This window comes from Dipteris shenzhenensis, chromosome 30 (assembly GCF_047967505.1).
Source record: "Dipteris shenzhenensis isolate YYH24624 ecotype China chromosome 30, Dip_SZ_1.0, whole genome shotgun sequence".
NCBI classification, from domain to species: domain Eukaryota; kingdom Viridiplantae; phylum Streptophyta; class Polypodiopsida; order Gleicheniales; family Dipteridaceae; genus Dipteris; species Dipteris shenzhenensis.
The window spans coordinates 37,019,719-37,038,878 of record NC_141625.1 but is presented as its reverse complement, the minus strand read 5'-3'; the positions used below and the strand labels follow the sequence as shown (position 1 = coordinate 37,038,878).

General features: G+C 43.3%; 1 protein-coding gene across 1 annotated transcript in view; it reads right to left on the bottom strand.

Annotated features, from left to right (window-relative positions):
- The window catches only part of ALATS (Alanyl-tRNA synthetase), a 47,136-nt gene that overhangs the window by 15,678 nt on the left and 12,298 nt on the right, over positions 1-19,160 (bottom strand). Inside the window, exons 10-13 of the mRNA XM_087401172.1 lie at positions 10,362-10,412; positions 9,490-9,585; positions 9,168-9,269; positions 3,582-3,704 (exon numbers count right to left, since the gene is read on the bottom strand). Of these exons, the coding sequence (XP_087257298.1) occupies positions 3,582-3,704; positions 9,168-9,269; positions 9,490-9,585; positions 10,362-10,412 (372 nt within the window). The remainder of the gene's footprint in view (positions 1-3,581; positions 3,705-9,167; positions 9,270-9,489; positions 9,586-10,361; positions 10,413-19,160) is intronic.

Below are 19,160 nucleotides of genomic sequence, written 5' to 3'. Positions count from 1 at the left end.
TCAGACGGATGTTAAATCTGCATTTCTCAATGGTGATTTGAAGAAAGATATCTATGTGGAGCAACCGCCTAGGTTTACTAAGTCATCTGGCATGATTTACAGGCTACAGAGAGCTTTATGTGGGCTTAAGCAAGCTCCTCGAGCATGGAATCTCAGAAGATTGATGAGTTCTTTGTTTGCAAGCACTTCTGCAGGTCTTGGGCTGCTGATCCCAATTGCCGCGGGTTTATTACAGCCATTGCAAATCCCGGGTAATAAATGGAAAAATAATTCCATGGATTTCATTACCGGTTTGCCTAGAACGCGCAAGGGTCATGACTCCATTTGGAGTCATAGTTAACCGTCTGACAAAGATGGCTAGATTCTTACCTACTAGATTAACCATATTAGTTGTTCAATTAACCATATCGGTTGTTCAATTAGCTCACGAGTTTGTTTGGCAAACTGCAACATTTCTTACATGTCTTGCAAGAATGTCCTTGCAGCATCATTGTGAACCCAACCATAACTCGTGACTTAGGTTGAAACCCGTACATAAGCATAAAAGAACTGTAACGAGTACTTGAATGCTTTGCATTGTTATAAGCAAATTCTATCATGGGGAGATAATCTTCCCATGAAGATTGTCTCTTAGAAACATATGCCTAAAGCATATCTTCAACCAACTCGTTGACCTTCTCTGTACTGCCATCAGATTGTGCATGATCTGAGGAACTCATACTTAGAGTAGTTTCCAACTTCTCAAAAACAAGTGTCCATTTTAGGCAAAACATCATATGTGGAGTGAAATAATTATCCATCATAACCAAATTGTATACAAGAACTCCAAGTGATGAATCCTTCTGGAAGTCTGCCGAGGTCGAAGTCAACTAACCTGCCACCATCCATGGGAAACTAAGTGTACGAACATCATAGTTTCGATTATGTAGATATTAAATGTAAACCTGCTTACTCCTAGCTTTACATCGACTCACGGACACAGGCACACGAAATCACCTCCCAGCCGATCTTGGTGATAGTAAGCTCTCTCATCATCAGAATCGTTACGTGAAGGCTCTTGCTTACACAATTCCACCAAGTCCCAAAATTCCCTAGATGGATCTAGTATGCCACATGTCTTTATTCTAGGGTCCCTCCTTAATGCATCATTTACCCCTCTCTTGGGATATCATTAAAACCATTTGCCTCTTGGCACATTTCATGCATTTAGGTCCCCTAGCCTTAGATCCACCTAGTCTAGTGCCATGTCACCCTCACCAAGCACCTTGACCTTGATTCCTTTTTTATCATTTACATAAAGCCCAAACAAATATAATACAACATTGATTCTTTAAAGGAAAATGCCGACTCATCCTTCCGAGGTCATGTTACCTCGACTTGAGCGTAACATTCCTTTTCTCTTCAGGCATCAGCGTCCTCGATGATAAAGTCTGGGAACACTCTCCGTAACTAGTATACGGATTCCCAAGTAGCTTCTGATAGAGGTAAACCATGCCATGCAACCAACACCATGGGTATCTTTCGATTGCGTACTTGCATTGTTCCTCGGTCCAAGATTCCTGTTGGTTTGCGTCTTGCATTATCCTCTATCTCCTTTGAGAAGATCCCGCTAACTGAATCTGCATCTCTTTTGCTCTGGAACTTCCCTCCATTTCCACGTCGCATTTTGAGACCACTATCTCAACCATCCGACGATCCTTGTTTCGTGGACAATCTTTCCACTGATGAGGCTGAAGGCATCAAAAACACAAGCCTTCTCTCCTCGCTTCCTCTGACCCTTCCAAGTCATGTTACCTCGACTTGAGCGTAACAGTAGACAAGTAATGCCTGTTTACCGCAATGCTTTCTTTTCATGTGGCAAAGAAATCAAGTCCCAAGTCTTATTCTTCATCATGAGTGAACTCATCTTTGATTGCATAGCATACTCCCACTTGCGCTGATCCTCACGCATCATAGCCTCTCTATAGCAAGAAGGCTCCCCGCAATTAGTAAGCATCACATAGTCTGCCCCTGGAACAAATCTCTCAGGCGGTCTAAACATTGGCTCAATAAGGTATACATAAACCCAACTGAATTTCTAATTGTACCTGAAAAGCAAACCCCAGTGGCACAAGGGCCAACAAATGCAAACAAAGGAGAAGGAAAAGAACTCCAAATGCAAGCAATAACAAACTGAGATCTCACAAGGTCAACTCTCAAAGGCCAAATGCCTTCGAAAAGAGCTCAAACAAGAATTGAAAATTGTTCGCAGCGCAATAGAAGCTTCCCTCCTCAATCAATACTTGACTGAACTAGCACCAAAATGCTGATTTTTATCAATGTTTTGCATGAATCAGCAAGCACTGCAACCAAATGGACTGAAAATGCACCCAAAAGTGCAAAAAGTTCGCTGTACTTTGATAAAACTGCCTGGAACAGTATGAAACAAGGCTCCAAAATCCCCAAACAGTCCCAAAACTGACGGCACATCCTCCACAGACAAAACACTTCTGAAAAACACCTTGAAATCTGCGCCCAGCCCTCCAATATATGCACCAAGCTCAACAGCTGCTGCAACTGAAAATCAGTGGAAAAAACAGGTCGACCTGCTTCTAAACATCTCCACAAGTGCAAAAAACAAGTCCCCTAGCTGGAAATGAGATCCAGGAAAGATGCAACTGCTCCAGGATCTCAAAAACAGGTCAAAACAACAGAAAAAGATGGCGACAAAAACTGCATCCAGATCGGCCAACTTGCTTCAAAATGCAGGCACCTAGCTTCCATATATGCTCCAGGTGCAAGCTGAAATAAAAAACAACTGCTGGTTGAAAGTTTTCACGACAAAAGCGAAGTTCTTCACAATAGTATTGAAGCCAAAGGGCATGGGAGGCATGGGGAGTGGTGTGGGAGCGAGGGGAAACCTACTCTGATACCAAATGTTAGAAATGGAAGCAAGAGAATGTGAGAGAATGGAGCTGAAGCAAGCTGGAATGAAATTGCAGCAACTACAATGAGGTACAAAGTTAGGGTAGTCACAGAGACAAAACCCTAGGATAGACCCTAACAAGGGTCAAAACATGTGTGGTGACTAACTCAACCTCTAACTAAGGTTAGGACAGAAAACCTTAATAAAGGGAAAAAGTTCCCCTCGCCCCTTATTTACATAACATTGGCCACTGCCTTAAGAAATATAAATATTCTTAACAGATAGAATGCCCATCCATAATTAAATCCATAACTATGGGTCCCCTTACTTCTAGACTATGTTTTTTCAAAGCATGTCCCCATGGAAATTTTGTTTCAAATTCCTTGCCACAACCATGTGACCTATACCATCTATGCAAAGCACACTAAGCATCTAAAATATATGAGTGGAGCCAAGTATATCACCACAATCCACATGTTGCCAATCTGAAAACAGACTTGTTTCCGTAGAATTCTGCCTATACTCTTCCTGATTTCCCTGCACTTTATCCATAGGACATTGTGCATGCCTAGATTCTGGACAAGGCATCTCCCCAAATCACGACATCCGGGGGGACCACATTCAATGTGATGATCAAAACATGATGCTTAGATACATAAATTAAAGAGTCTTGTACCTGGCCTCCTTGCTCTGCATAAAAGCTTGTACTTTCAAGCACTACCCCTACATCCTCAGTTGCAGTTGTGCTTTCCACCAGCCCCGACTCTGTGAAGATAGCTTTGACAACACTTGGATGATCCTGTCCAAGAAGTTGAGACATTTATGAGGTAAAAGCACACTGAAAAGCACTGTTATTGATACCCAGCCAGGGTTGCTTCCAGATTTTATTTATGTCATAAACTCAGCAAAACAAGAGCAATATTCAATCCATGGATGTCCACTCACAAGGCTGATACAACACCATGCATCACACAAACTAAATGCTATGGCATCCCACTTCCATTATCAGCACCAGAAACTTAACAAGTTATGTGTATTTATCTCTGAAGAGATTTTTTCCGCGTCTGATCACACCCAACGCAGGACTTCATAAAGTGGAGAAGTGCTAAAGTGGAAAAACAGAACCCACCCACAACAAATAGCAGCACTAGAAAACAGAACTAATTAAATGAGCCTTTTAATCTCATCACCAAATATTGGTAGTAGACTATATCTTCAACAAACGATGCAAGCTATAAAATCCAAAGCAAATTATTATGGGAAGGCATGGTTGCACAAATGCACCATAAGGATACAAAGACCATTGTGGGCACTGGGTACCACGGCGGATGTGGCTTCCTCACATACAGATGGCAAACACTTCTTTCGAGGGGTGGACCATGTTGAGGGACATGTATGCGCTCAACATCAAGGCAAGGATCTTGGACCTCGAGACAGAGCTGTAAGGCATGAGCATGGATGAAAGGGAATCAATTCAGGACCACATCACCAGGATGAAGCTGGTGAGGGATCAATTGGTGGAAGTTCTGGTGGAAGTTCATTAAAGGATGAGCTCCACCAAGATGGCAAGGCTGTCGTTGGGAATGCTCCACCGGCGCTATAGCAGTTTTGTTACTATGAAGATTACAAGGTAGAGGGCGGTGCCAATGACTTTCAAGGAGCTAGTTCCACTATTGTTGTAACAAGAAACTCAGGAAAAGAAGTATGATGGAATAGATTATAAAGCTCTAGTAGCTCAGGACAGGAGCTAAGGCAAGGGCAAAGGTAAGCCTGGCAAAGGCAAGCCTAGGCCCTAAGGACAAATCTAACGGTGGAACAGACTCTTCAGATGAAAAGAACAAGAAGAAGAGGAAGAAGGAAAAGAAATGCTTCTATTTTGAGGAGCCAGGGCATTTTGCAAAGACTGCAGAAAGGAAAAGGTAACTCAAAGTCAGAGGAGTCAAACTCAGCTCAGTTGGTGATCAAAGAGGAGCTTTCTTTGTGGCATCTCCCAGTGCTGCTGAGATTAGTTATATGGACCCCAGTGTTGCTGTCACCATGTCCAACATTGAGGAATGGTCAAGCGAGGAGTCAGATATCGTTGTGAAGGTGATGGACAGTGGTGAGTGCCTGGAGCCATCTAGGTGCTTGGCTGGTGTTGCTAACATAGAGGGGGATTCTTCGACACGACCCGAGGACTCTGGGTCAGACAAAGGTTGTGACTTAGAGGGGGACAACACAGAACCACACATGGAGCTTTACGATCCAGGTATTCTAGATTTATGCTTGGGATATGATGTCTTGAGTATGTTGTTTAGTTACAGATCTTGCTAGATGGAGAACGGGTTAAAACAGACCCTGAGAACTTGGTGCCTAGATAACTTCAAGCTATTCACCCAGTATGAGAAGGACAGTTGGAGGGAGCTGGTACCTAGAGCATAGTCACAAGAAACGTTTCGAGATTTTGACAGACGTTTCGTCAAGAAACGTGTAAAGTTAGTATATTTTATATAAATATAATAAAAATAGTGTATTTTTTATTTTAAAAAATTCAAAAAAACTCACGTTTCGCACGTTTCTTAGAAACGTTTCGGGCAGAAACGTTTCTTCACGTTTCTACTGCTAGAAACGCGTTTTCTAGTGACAGAGACCTAGAGTGCTCGAGTTCATAGCGGGTATGTGACTGAAGGTGGTGGTGCCATCAGGTGATACCTTGGATGGACCTTTGTACCACGCTAGTGTGCTTACGTGGAACCGAACTTGGCAGAGCAAGAGCCATTGGATGAAAGCCAAGAAACAAATACGACACCAGATTGTTCCAAAGGGCTACAGCACGAAAGCAATTGAAGCATCAACATCAACGGACTCGGTGTCGGTGAGAGGGGATGTTGGAATATTAAAGTTACCTCCCCATCTATAAGCCCCGAATGAGGAGCGCATGGAGGGGGGTGAACCTAAGATTTGAGATTTTATTTTTTTTTTGGCAAAGACCGAAGGTTTGCCATCATGCCACATGGGCAGCATTGTGGATGCCATGTGGGCAGCAATTAGACAAAGACACATAGAAAGAAAGTCTATTAACATCCACTGGAGACCAAAGGGTCTACGGGACAACGAGAAACCCTCTAGTACATCTGCTTTAGGGAGGGCACATGGCAGCTCCCAAGGAGTGCAAACGCAACCCCCATTATTTTAGAGTACCTACATAATAGTCTCAAAGAGTAAACAGCCATACATCAATTTAAGACTGAGAGTCTTTTGGTTTTGATTTATAACTCAGGGCTACGCCTTCACGGTAAACTACCCATTTTCCATCCTTTCTGGCAGCCCTGACTTTAGCTAATTCAGTTGCCTTGTTCTTGAGTTGAGCTTGTGTAAGCTCCTCTACTATCCATACTTTGGTACCCTTCAACTTAGGATTGTCGAAGAAGCTTGATCCGCATATCTTTTGACTTCAGTGTAGCAATAATAGAAGCTGGCCTCGAGTCGTCATCATCCTACTCATCATTATCCACCCATTCAATGTTGGGCAAGCTTGCTTTGATCTTTGTCAATATTTCACTATATGTGTTCTCCTCTTTGTACCAATCTTCTAGAAGTCCATTCTAGTCTTTAGTGCATTATCAAATCTAGCTTCGTGCTCTTTAATCTCTGCTTGAATATCAAACTTACTTGCTTTGGTGTCCACTTCCATAATCACTTCCTTCTTAGCAGTTTGTACTTCAATGTGAACAAGATCTTTGACTGTAGAGACTAGCGGCGGAGGAGGGGGGGGGGGGGGGATCCTTACAAGATTTTACAGCCTCGTCAATTACTACTTGCTTACCAGGCCCTTCGAGAATGTGAAGCCGAGCCTTTAATTCTGCCAATTCTAATCATAGCTCTCCCGCTGCTTGCTGTAGATAAAAAATCTGATCTTGTTGCCCAAGGATGGGTCGTTTTGAACCTTCTTGTTGGTAATTCCGTGCATATGGAGAGGGTGTCATGGCTACAACTGTAGAGTACCGAGTCATGATGGAGGTCGAAGGAGTTGAGGGGGACTTGGAGGAGAGGGTAGGCCAATCCATAATTGGCTGTCTATTGAACCCCCTAGCTTAACCTAACCCCGGGTTGGGTTGGGGGTTTAGCCCAACTCAGGGTTAGGGTTAGTGTGTTCGCTGCTAGCAGAGGTAACTGCTGGCTGAGGCAAAGGGCTGCTAGCAGGCTGACGGGTTGTATGGACGGAGAGGTACGGGCTGCTGAAGGAGAGGTACGGACTGCTGATGGAGAGGTACGGTACAGTCTGCTGATGGGTTGTATGGATAGGTGCGCGCTGCTGGCCGAGTAGTACAGGCTGCTGTACGGAGAGTTACGGATGGGCTGTACAGAGAGTTACGTACTGAGAGAAAGCTGCGTACGGAGAGAGAGCAAGTACCTGGAAGATGGAAGCCACCATGGAGGGCAGATCTGAGGCAGAAGTGTCCAGAGGCAGTCCACCCTTGGATAGGGCCAGCCTGCACAGGGATTGCAGCAGAAACAGGCTGCAATAACAAGGCAAAGACATCACCAGGTGTATGGACAGCCATGTCATCATGTACAGGCAGTTTTGGTGCAGGCCCGTGGGCTGGAGGTAGTGCAACAGCAGGCGGAAGAAGAGGCACAGTAGATCACGGCTGTTAGGGAGGCCTATGGGCCTGGAAGAAGACCAAGAGCAGGCTGGAATAAGGGCAGGCCTTCCTGGGCCAGTGGCAGCCTGCCACGTGGCCAGGCAGGGCCTGCATCTGCATGGATATGTGGGTCAATCCAGGTCGGCCATTAGGGCTGACTGGGTAGGCTGGTGCAAGTCCCCTGGGTCAACCCAATAGACCTAGGGGGTCGGTTGTTTGGAAGGGGCCTAGGGCCCATAATAGGAGGTCCTTTGGGCATCATTTTGGCATCACCTTGAGCAGCAGAAAGCAAGCAGCAAGGAGAAGCAAACCAGCATCTTCTGGTACTACATTCAGGAGGAGAGAAGAGGGCTGGAAGTCTGCAGATGACGCTTGGAGAAGCTGTCCACCTACGCTGACTACCCGGGCAGTAAGGTGGAGGGATCACTGGACAAAGAGTCTACATAAACTCAGAGGAGCACGCGGGCTCCAAGAGTTTTAGAAGGGGCCAAGTGATAGTAGCACAGCTTTTGGTAAGGACTGAGGACCACGGTTTGGTGAGACTCGGGCCTCTTGTCTATTGTATTCACTTTGGACGGAAATATTATTTTGTTGGTGCTATATCTCTCTTGGATCTCTGTCTATTTTATGGCTTGCACACACATCTATATATATGGTCATCTAGCATATCAAATCAAATGGCAAGACATGATTGAATGTTTTTTGCAACATTTAGTAGAGTTGTATGCATCAAAAGGCTATTAGTTCTCAAGAGTGAGGACTGCAAGATAGCCCAATTAGGTGCTCCTTTTTCAAGGGGAGTCTTTGAAAGAAAAATAGAGTACACATTGATGAAGAAAAGGTGGATCCCCCATGAGAGTCGGATGGTGGGGACTCGTGTTGCTTGGACTCCTGATGATGAGAACCGCCTTCAAATCCCTGGTGATCATTGCCCTCTTGGCCATTGGGGCTTGCAGTGTGTTCGGAGGCCATGGCGTTTTGAGGAGGACAATGGGTAGCGTCTAAACGACGACGTCCACTGGGTCTAGCAATTTGTTTAACTCGTGGCATAGAAATGAGGAATTTTAGGGTTTTGAAGTGCTTTATATAGTCTTTTTTAAGGCACTTTAAGGTTTTTCTTTTAAATTAGGGTTTTTTGAGTGCACCTCCTCCCCCCCAGTGTTTTGACGCCATTTCGGTAACGAGCAAAGAAAAAGGGGAAGAAGGAAAGAAGAGAGGGAGGAGGGGGGCACGGCAGGGGGGGGGGGGGGGGTTCTTCCAAGCCTATAAAGGAGGCCTCCTACACATTCTTAAGCATAAGCCATTGGCAGACAGCAGTCCACTAGCCTTTGTATCGGCTCAGCAGGAGTAGAAGCGGTCTGTCTTCTCTATGGTACTCACATCATCCATTCAGGTTAATCTATATCAGAAATACTCTACAGGACCCAGTTCTCAAAATATTGCATGTACATATGGATTCTCTCTCTTATTCCAAGTTACTCTTTACGCATCTGCACTCAATCAGCTATGACGAACAGACTTGTGCGGGAGGAACCTCACTTGCATGTCTGTCAAAGGTCATCAAATTTTCTAATTCATTTTGGAAAATGACAATACTTGATTGGACTGAATCTGTGGAAAGAGGATAAGAAATTGACCTTGTGCCACGTGTACTTATATCTGTCATCTGTGGGAAAAATATCTCTCTTTTGTAGCTCAGCCGTTGCTTCTGCTTCCATAACCAATGCTCCTCCTCCAGTCTGTCAGCACAAAAGAACAGATAAACTTAAATAAATGCTTAAAATCTTTGGTCACGTAGATCAAATTGCAAATCCAAAGCTTTCTTATTTTTTGAAACAAAAAGGAGCTAATGACATTAGATTCTGGCAGACAGAAGCCAGAAAATTGACCCTTTCTAAATTTGTAATTTGCATGTTCCCTTTAAGGATTAAAAAGAAAATTATGCACAATCATATTAACCTTTCCTCTTGCCCTTCTTGCTTTCTCTCTAGCCTCCTCCATGGCCTGCTGGAAACCCTCTACATCCACTACCAAACCTCTTTCCTCGGCCATTAACTGTGATCCATCCATCGACATAGGTATAAGTACAAAAGAAATCACAAAAAGATTAAAGAATTTTTATTGAAACAGTGACAACCATTCCTGAGATTCCCTTTCATGTTTAAAATGCCATGCTGTTGACTCCTAACAAGGCATACTCTAATTATATATATATATATGTAACAGACTAGATTCTTTTTTTTCCAAGCCACAGACAACCTTGCACAAGTAACCAGTCGACTACATGACCAAGTGTATCAAAATGCAAATACATCTTTGGCTATATTCTGAGCTTAGAAACTACAAACTAACAAGAGGTAACTACTGTCCAGCAGTAGATATAAAAATACAAGGCACATTCAGAGATTTCTGTCAAAAGCTTGACATGTTGACTCTTGTTGTAAGAACCGAGTAAGCATTAACAACACTACCCTACACACCATTGCACAATGTGATACCTATAGAGTCAGAAAGACCTCTCAAGCTTTTACAATCAGGCCGTTGAACAATATGCAACCAGTTGATGCACAAATTCAATTTCATTTCTCAAAGTGAGAAATGTAGTGACATCTGAGGTCTATTTCTGTTATCCCATCCAGCCACCAGTTTGACCTCTGGACAACTTCTATTAACACATCCATGATGTACCTTCGATGCACTCTATATATTTCAAAGGTTGAATGAGTCTAGTGTTACGGGAAGTACATTTTACTGAGATCAAAGAGGGCAAAAGACAATTCAGAACTTTGATCTGTACCATTTACCATATGACCACATAAGAAGTCACATACCTGCGTTAAATCCATTGGGAAACCATATGTGTCCCACAATATAAAAGCATCCTGCAACCATAACCACAACAAGGCCGAGGGTCAAGCTAAACAAATGACTATAAGCAAATGCTGTCTTTAATCAGTCATGGTAGGCAATACACAACGAAACTATCCCTATAACATGTAGATTCTCAAACAATGCAGAGATTAGGACCTAGATAATCACATAAAGCCACTGAAAGACCATCTGAAATCTACTTCGGCATTAAAGAATATTAGGGATTAAATCTGCTGCAATAACTAAAATTAATATGAGATCCTAAACATTGAAATGCTCTTAATTTAATTTTAAAAAAAAAGTCCTAGTATATCTTAATCATGGGCATGACAATTGAAAACTTTCCAACAGGCCCTTATATATAACATCACAACTATTTAGAAATTATGTCTTCTACAAGAACTTATTAAATTTGGAATATGCTGGCGTATATCAAACACAGAAGCTAACAAGTAAAAACAAGTACTCAGTGAGCACTACCTTAGGTTCTGCCAAACGCAAACGATTGTCAAGATGAATGGATGATTAATTTGCAACACTTGTGATGGAAGCCGTGCATAGAACCATTGGAAAGTTTGAATACTATAATGCAACCGCTTGCAAATGCAAAGAGCTTTGCAAACTCTGTGCATGCGTGCGTGCGTGTGTGTGGGTGTGACCATGCAAGCTTTGGGATTTGGTCAGAAATTGCAGCATGTCATCTTTTGGCTTTATCAGGATAGCAAAGCTGCATGCATTTTGTCTAGACAATATCAAAGTCCTGGACGCTTCGATGTTCGGCCCAGCAAGGTTGCCCTCTTAGTGCTATCTTATATGCTATAGCCACGCATCCAATGCTTCAATATATTGATCACTTGGTGACGACCGATATACTACATGGGCTGGAAATTCCTGCAAGTCACTCATTGGTTGCTCATGCTTATGCAGATGATTCATTCTTCATGCCAAAAAACACTCCAAGGGACCTTTCTTCACTTATGCTGGCCTTCACATTAATTTTTAAAAATCATGTCTACTGCCATTGCACTCTAAGGATTGGCAAAGACTGCTCTGGCCGGGGGAAATTGTTCCACCAACTCACTTGATTCGTCTAAACGGATATCCTCTAAGTTGGAGCATTACTCGCTCTCAACAAATTGATTGGGTTCTTGCTAAATTGAAGAAAAATTTGGAATATTGGAAGTTGGCTACTTGGCCGTTGCATGTCTGTCTTCGCATTGTTCAATCTATCTTGGTGGCCTATATTCAGTTTTATCTGCCATTAATCTTTTTCACTAAGGAGGATTTGCCTTCCTTCATGTCTACCATTAGGGAAATTTTATGGCGGTCAAAGCATGGCAAGAAAAGCTTGCGGTTACTTCCAGTACAGAGATTATGCTCACCATAAATTGCATGCAGGGCTGAATATTCTTAATATTCATGTGCACATTTTAGCTCACAAAGGCAAAATGATGCTTCAGTTTCTTCAAGATGATCAGCCTTGAGCTACTATGATGCGCTCTTTACTTGTTCACATCACCACTCCTGCTTTTGGTTTTGGGCAACCCACGCTGTGGGATTTTCTTTTGCGCTGCATTTAAGGCAAAATCAAAGGTTGCCCTTTGGTTTCTCACATGTTTCTAGATTTGAAGCATATTCTTTCACACTTGGAATGGAATGGAAGAGACTCTTTACAAGGTCACTCTTTGCGGGCTGAGAGCATCCACTAGTTACGGGTTTTTTCTCCTCCCTTGGCCTTGTAGGAGCCCTGGCATTCTTATTTTCTTAATAAAAAAGGGATTTCCAAAGTGGCTGATGTTATTAAGGATGACGGAACTCTTTTATCCTGCTTCAGCCATTTCAGCTAGTACCGCCTTTAGAACTTCAAGACTGGCTTCAGGATTGGACTCTGCTTCCTTTGTACTCGTCCATCTGTCCTTCGAAGCTGTCTCATATCACAGTCTCTTCTTTATATAAAGTTCAGCTATCACCACCCACGGTGTCGGACAGGGCCAATCAAATTTGGGCTTTACATCATCCTAACAAATGGTGAAGAAAGAGATTAAAACAGATTTGGCACTCCAAGGTTCCACTATGCCAACAGGTCTTTCTATGGTGTGTTCTGTTGGGGGTTGTTCCGTCTGGACATCTTTTATCATGCAAAAGTATTGCTCTAGCTATTTGTCATCAGTATTTAGCTCCAAGGGAATCAATATCTCATATCTTTTGGCATTGTCCCGAGACAATAGAGCTTCTTGGGCATCCTCTGGCACAAATTGAGAATGTGATTTTCTCAAGCTTCTTTTGGCAAGCTTTTCTGGTTGTTTGGGATCTATCCTAGACGGCCACCTTTTGAGTTGTTCTTTACTTGGGTTCACTACTGGGCACTTTGGACTCTCTGGAAAGCTAGAAACCACAGAGTCTTTGCTGATCCAGTTTTTTCTCCTTTTGTTTTCTTCCGTCATTCTTTGCAGCAATCGCTCTTCGATTGTCTACAAACTCAATGCATAACTCAAGATGTATATTTGGCCTACATGGACATTTTCGCTTGATGTAATATTTCGGCTTACCAGTTTTTTTTTTAATAGCTATCTTGTAATATAAAGCACTCAAAGTTTTCACTAAAATGTGTGTGTGTGTGTAAGTGTGCGTGTGTGTGTGAGAGAGAGAGAGAGAGAGTTCTTTATTAAAATAATGTGTGTATGTGTGTGAGACGCGCACACACACACACAGAGATTAAACCAAAATAGAAGGGGGTCACTTGGCAAGAAACGGTGTGGGACACTTTTTTTCATAAAGTGTTAGTATAGCGCTACTTGGAAGGCAGAGCTAAAAAGGTCAAACAAGGACCGCCATGTGGAAATCCCCATTCCCATTGACAAGACACTCTTCACAGATATGCAACAAAGAGAATATCAAAGGCTTCTCTTTAAAATGTTCCAATACAGGCCTTTAAACATCACTAACTAAGGGCTGCTTCAACTCTAAGGAATGCCATGCTTAGGCATAATGACAATTAGGAAGTCGTACCTTGCAACAAGAAGTGTTTCTAAGCTACATCAAACAAGAAAGGATCCTGAACTTTTAACAATCTTTCACACAAACTACATGGATCATACAGGCAGAACCATCTCACAATCACTTACAAGAATAAAAACATCACCAGACATACTAAAGACATCACACTTGCATAAACTACGCTGGGCATAAAATAACGTAAGCTTCCATAGTAAGTTTCCAGGAAACCATTGAAACGAACACCGGTTACCAACACTCTCCTCCAAACCTGATGAAAGGACTGTTAGAATTATAGATATAATTCAGCAGTGACCAATGTAATTTAATAAGCTAGTTAGGGGCACTTTTCCCTCTTTAAGAGGTTTTTCCCCCTAATCGATTAGTTCACTAACTATAGTTAGTGACTACTAAGGTTTTGTCACTAGGACAAAACCTTATCTCTCACTCTTTCAGTCGTACTCTTTTACACTCTTCTATTGCAACTCAGCTCTCAAGCTCACTCTCTCTTGCTCGCTCTCTCTCTCCAATCTCTCACATTTGGTATCAAAGCAGGTTGATCCTGCTCCCTACTCCTTCCTCGTTCAGCTCCAGCCTAAAGCCCACGCTCCTACTACCGCTGCTACTGCTACACACCCATCCGTACAGCTCGAAGCAACAAAACGACTGTCCGTACAGTCCGTACGACTGTACGAAATCCGTACCATACACGTACCTGTGTACCATGCACGTACCTGTGCCATCGCCATTCGTACCTGCCGTACTATCCTCCATCAGCGCTGGTGCAACGCCGTACAGCACGTACTGCACCATCGTCGCCGTACAGTGTGAGTTCGCCAGACAACTCCTGCGCGCACCTGCTTCCATACTTGCCGTACCTGCTTTCGTACTTGCAATCTCAACGCCGTACGCCTGTACTTCGCCGTACATCCCGAGTACATGCTTGTCCGTACACGCATTCCGTCGTACAGTACCGTACTGGTATGGTCTTCCGTACAGCAACGCAAGCAACCATACAGATCTGTACCTACAGATCCGTACCTGCTACCTCGGTTTGCGCATTCTGCTGTACTGCAGATCCGTACATACTCGCCATACAACCATACATGTCTGTGCCGTACTTCCGTACTGCACACCTGCATCTACCATTCCGTACAGTTGTATTGCAGGTGTACGGATTTCGTACAGGGTTTATTGTGTAGGTTTCCTTCATCTGCAGGTGATCTTTGGCAGGCACATTTTGCAGACAGCCATTGTTTGGCTCAGTTTTTTGGGAGTACATTTGGGACATCATGTTTGTTGCAAACATTGCAATCAATTTGCAGCTGTTGAAGAAATTTGGAGCTGCACTTGGAGCAAACATTGCAGACAGATCTGCAGATTTGGTCTGAAATTTGGGGCTTTCTACTGAAATTGCAAAATTTGGGGCTTTCTGAGCTTTTCTCCCTTTCTGGTTGCAATTTCAAGCTCGAAATTTGGGGCTTTTGATTCTGCAGTACAATGTCTTGAAGAAATTTGGGGATTTTGTAATTACACTACAATTTCGCAGTGAAATTTGGGGCTTTTACAGACAGAGCGCAATTCTTGCAACATTTGGGGCTTTTGATCAATTTGCCCCTTTCCAGTTGCAATTTCGGGCCTATCTTGGGGCTTTTGTGTTGGGAGAGCAATTTTTGGAGATTTCAGTTCATACTGCCTTTCTTGAAGTGTTTTGCAGCACTTTTGGCAGATTCTGGAGAGTTTTTTATGCTTGGACAGATTTGTGACAGTGCAAGTGCAGAAATTTGAGTTGCATTTACAGCCAGTGCTTGGCTGTGTTTTTTGGGAGTTGTGCATTTCATTCCCAGTAAGGGAATTCAGTTTTGTATCTGCTTAAATCTCTTTCTCAGATATGGCCCAGCAAAATCAGAATGACTTCCAGTTCGGTGGTCTTTCACAGGAAGACAAGTTGAATGGTACCAACTACTCCCTCTGGAGTTTTATGGTACGCAATATTCTGATTTCTCGCAATTTATGGGATTATGTGAATGGGGGTGAGATCCGACCAGCAGGTATGGCACCTAATACCCCTCCTCAGCAAGGAGGTGGAAGAGGTTGTGCACAGGGTGCAGCTGCAGAACAAGTTGTTGGTGCAGCTATAGCTACTACTCCGAGAGCAGAAGAGATGGGATTCACGAGATGCCTTAGATTTGTCATGCATCTCTCTTTCAATGAAAAGATTTATCATTCCGCATATCCGGTCGTGTAAGACCTCAAAGGCAACGTGGGATATCTTAGAAAAGAGAGTTAAGTAATACACATATGGAAGAGGGTGACTCCATGTCAGTCCAGCTCACAAAGCTACAGGATCTCAGAGAGCAATTATTGAACATAGATGAAATTATTCATGATTCAGAGATGATTACTACCACTCTGAATTCTCTTCCTGAGTCTTATCTCAGCTTTCATATCTCGCTGAATTTATCATTGAGGGGGGGTGCAAATCCTCCCACTTTTCATGAGTTGATAGGACTTCTGCTTCAGGAAGAGCAGACCAAGAAAAACTTGGCTTCACGTGCAGGTGAACAAGCTATGCTCTCAAAGTTTAAGTCAAGAACAAAGGGACAGGCAAAGACATCAGTAAATCAGCCTTCCAGTGGGTCAGGACAGCCTTCACAAAAGGCTAAAAATGATGCAAGTAAGCCCAAGAAGAAGGGTTTTTGTCATTACTGGCAAAAGCCAAGTCATCACATTGCAGAATGCAAGAAAAGGCTTGCAAAAGAGAAGAAAAACAGCTCCGGTATGGCTGTTTCAGATTCAGCTCCTCATGCATCTGACAGTGGGGATGCTGCAGCCAACTTTGTTGGACAGGATTATGCCTTTTTATCTTGCATTTCAGATTCTAGGCTAGCTGCTCTAGATGCTCGGGATAGTACAGCCACTTGTAATGATGATACATATGCATTTTTGACTTGCAGTTATGACTCTTCTACGGATGCATCTGCTTTCAATGTCAATGAAACACTGAACACTTGGTATTTTGACAGCGGTGCATCCAAGCATATCACTTCTAGGAAGTGTCTTTTTACTTCCTTGCATCCACCTCCCGTTGGTAAGAAAGTCACTTGTGCCAATAACTCGTCATATTCAGTACGTGGCACAGGAGAAGTTGAGCTTACTGCCATTGATGGCTCAGTTTTCAGACTTTCACATGTCTTATATGTGCCTGGTATCACCAAGAATCTTCTTTCAGTGTCCACTCTTAACAAAGCTGGATTTCAAGTCATCTTTGAGGATGACAAATGTGTTGTCCGAGACAGGGAAAATGATTATGCCTTAAGATTATCCGATACTCTGCTGCGTGGGCTTTTTCAACTTGATCTTTTTGAGAAAAGAGCAGCCCATGCTCTTGCAGTTTCTACCCCTACTGCTGCCATGCAGAATCCAGAATTATGGCATGCCCGATATGGCCACATGCATTACAACAGCTTGATGACACTTCAAAAGCACTCTATGGTTGATGCATTGCCACCTCTTGAGATACCTCCTCCACATGCCTGTGAAGGGTGCATTTTAGGCAAGATGCATAGATTCCCCTTCAAAAAGGATGGTTCAGTTAAAGCTATCCGCAAATTACAGCTTATACATAGTGATGTCTGTGGTCCCATGAGGACTCCATCATTGGGTGGTCATCTCTACTTTGTTACCTTTATTAATGATTACTCCAATTTCACTTGGGTCTTTGGGCTGAAGCGCAAATCAAAAGTGTTCATGGTGTTTAAACACTTTTCAGCCATGGTTGAAAATGAAACCGGACTCAAGATACAAACATTGGGCACAAATAGAGGTGGGAAATACTTGTCTGCAGATTTTGATGCTTTTCTGAAAGGCACGGGTATTGTGCATCAGCTCACAGTGAGGCTGACCCCTCAGCAAAATGGCAAAGCTGAGAGGAAAAATAGAACTCTTATGGAGATGGACAGATGTATGCTAAAAAGCAAACACATGCCTCACAAATTCTGGCTTGAAGGTCTGATGTGTGCCAACTACATTTTAAACTCCCACTAAGGCTTTGAAAACAAAAACTCCCTATGAGGTCTGGAATGGGAGAAAGCCTTCAGTGGATCATTTCCGAGTCTTTAGATGCCTTGCATATGCTCATGTGCCAGTTGAATTTAGGCACAAGTTGTCAGATAAGGCAATTAAGTGCATATTTGTTGGGTACAGTGCAGAAAGCAAGGGGTACCATCTCTACAATCCTGCTACACGCAAGATCATTGTCAATAGAGATGTGATATTTGCAGAAAATTCAGCTCACACTCAGGCTGAATTTCATATGCCTTCTTCAAAGGATGTTTTTGAGGGGTTGCTACCCATTGCCTTGGGTTCCCCTGCTGATATTTCTGATGCAAATCAGAATTTACAGCCACCTCCCGATGCTTTAGTTCAGCCATAGGATGTCTTGCCACCTCCACAGGCAGTGGAACAAGTGGTGCAGCAAGAAATTGCAGACATACATGCAGCAAAAACAGTCCCAAACTGGCTGTTACAGACTCTCAGGGAAAGTAAAATTGATGCTCCGTTACCTGGCAGGACTCGCAGTGCAACAAGGCACATGGAAGGTGCTAATTCAGTGGAATCAGCATATGCAGGTACTCTTCTTGATGAGGAGGAGCCTGCAACATTCGAAGAAGCAAAGGACAATGTGCATTGGATGAATGCCATGTAAGATGAGTTGCAGTCCATTGAAAAAAATTAAACTTAGGATGTTGTAGACTTGCCACCAGGTAAACATGCCATTGGCACACGATGGGTTTTCAAGGTCAAACGGAAGCCAAATAGCTCCATTGACAGATACAAGGCAAGGCTGGTTGCTAAAGGCTATGCTCAGAAAAAGGGCATAGATTATGAGGAGACATTTGCTCCTACATCCCGGATGACCACCATCCGATCTGTTATTACAATGGCTGCACATTTTGAGTGGAATGTTCATCAGTTGGACATTAAAACAGCCTTCTTAAATGGAGACTTGCTGGAAGAGGTGTATGTCAGACAACATCCAGGCTTTGAAATTACAGCAAATGCACTTCAGGTATGAAAGCTAAACAAAGCTTTGTATGGGCTGAAACAAGCCCCTCGTGCATGGTATGCCAAGATTCATGCCTTTTGACCAGCAAGGGCCTGCACAATAGTCCTACTGAGAGCACCCTCTACATCAAGATGGATGGGGGGGAAATTTTAGTCATCCTTCTTTATGTTGATGACTTACTGCTCAGAGGGTCCAATGAAGATAGAATTGCAGATTTCAAAGCTGATTTCAGACCACCTTTGACATGTCAGATTTGGGGCTGCTTCACTTTTATTTGGGGATCCAGTTCTCTCAAGAGAAACGTGGCACTGTTATGTCTCAGTCCAAGTATGTGCAGAAACTCTTGGACAGATTTAACATGCATGATTGTAAGCCCATAGCCACTCCCATGGAGCCGGGGCTGAAACTCACAATGCATGATGCAGGAGAATCAGTTGATGCCACATCTTACAGTCAGGCTGTTGGATGCCTCATATATCTCTGCAACACTAGACCTGATATTCAGTTTGCAGTATCTTAGGTGAGCAGGTACATGCACAGACCAAAAACTATGCATTGACAGGCAGTTAAGCGCATCTTCCGTTATTTGCAGGGCAAGAAGTCTTTCGGCTTGTTATTTCCTCAGGGGGGTGACTTGCAGATGCATGCCTACAGTGATTCAGATTGGGCTGGTGATTATGACACTAGGCAGTCCACT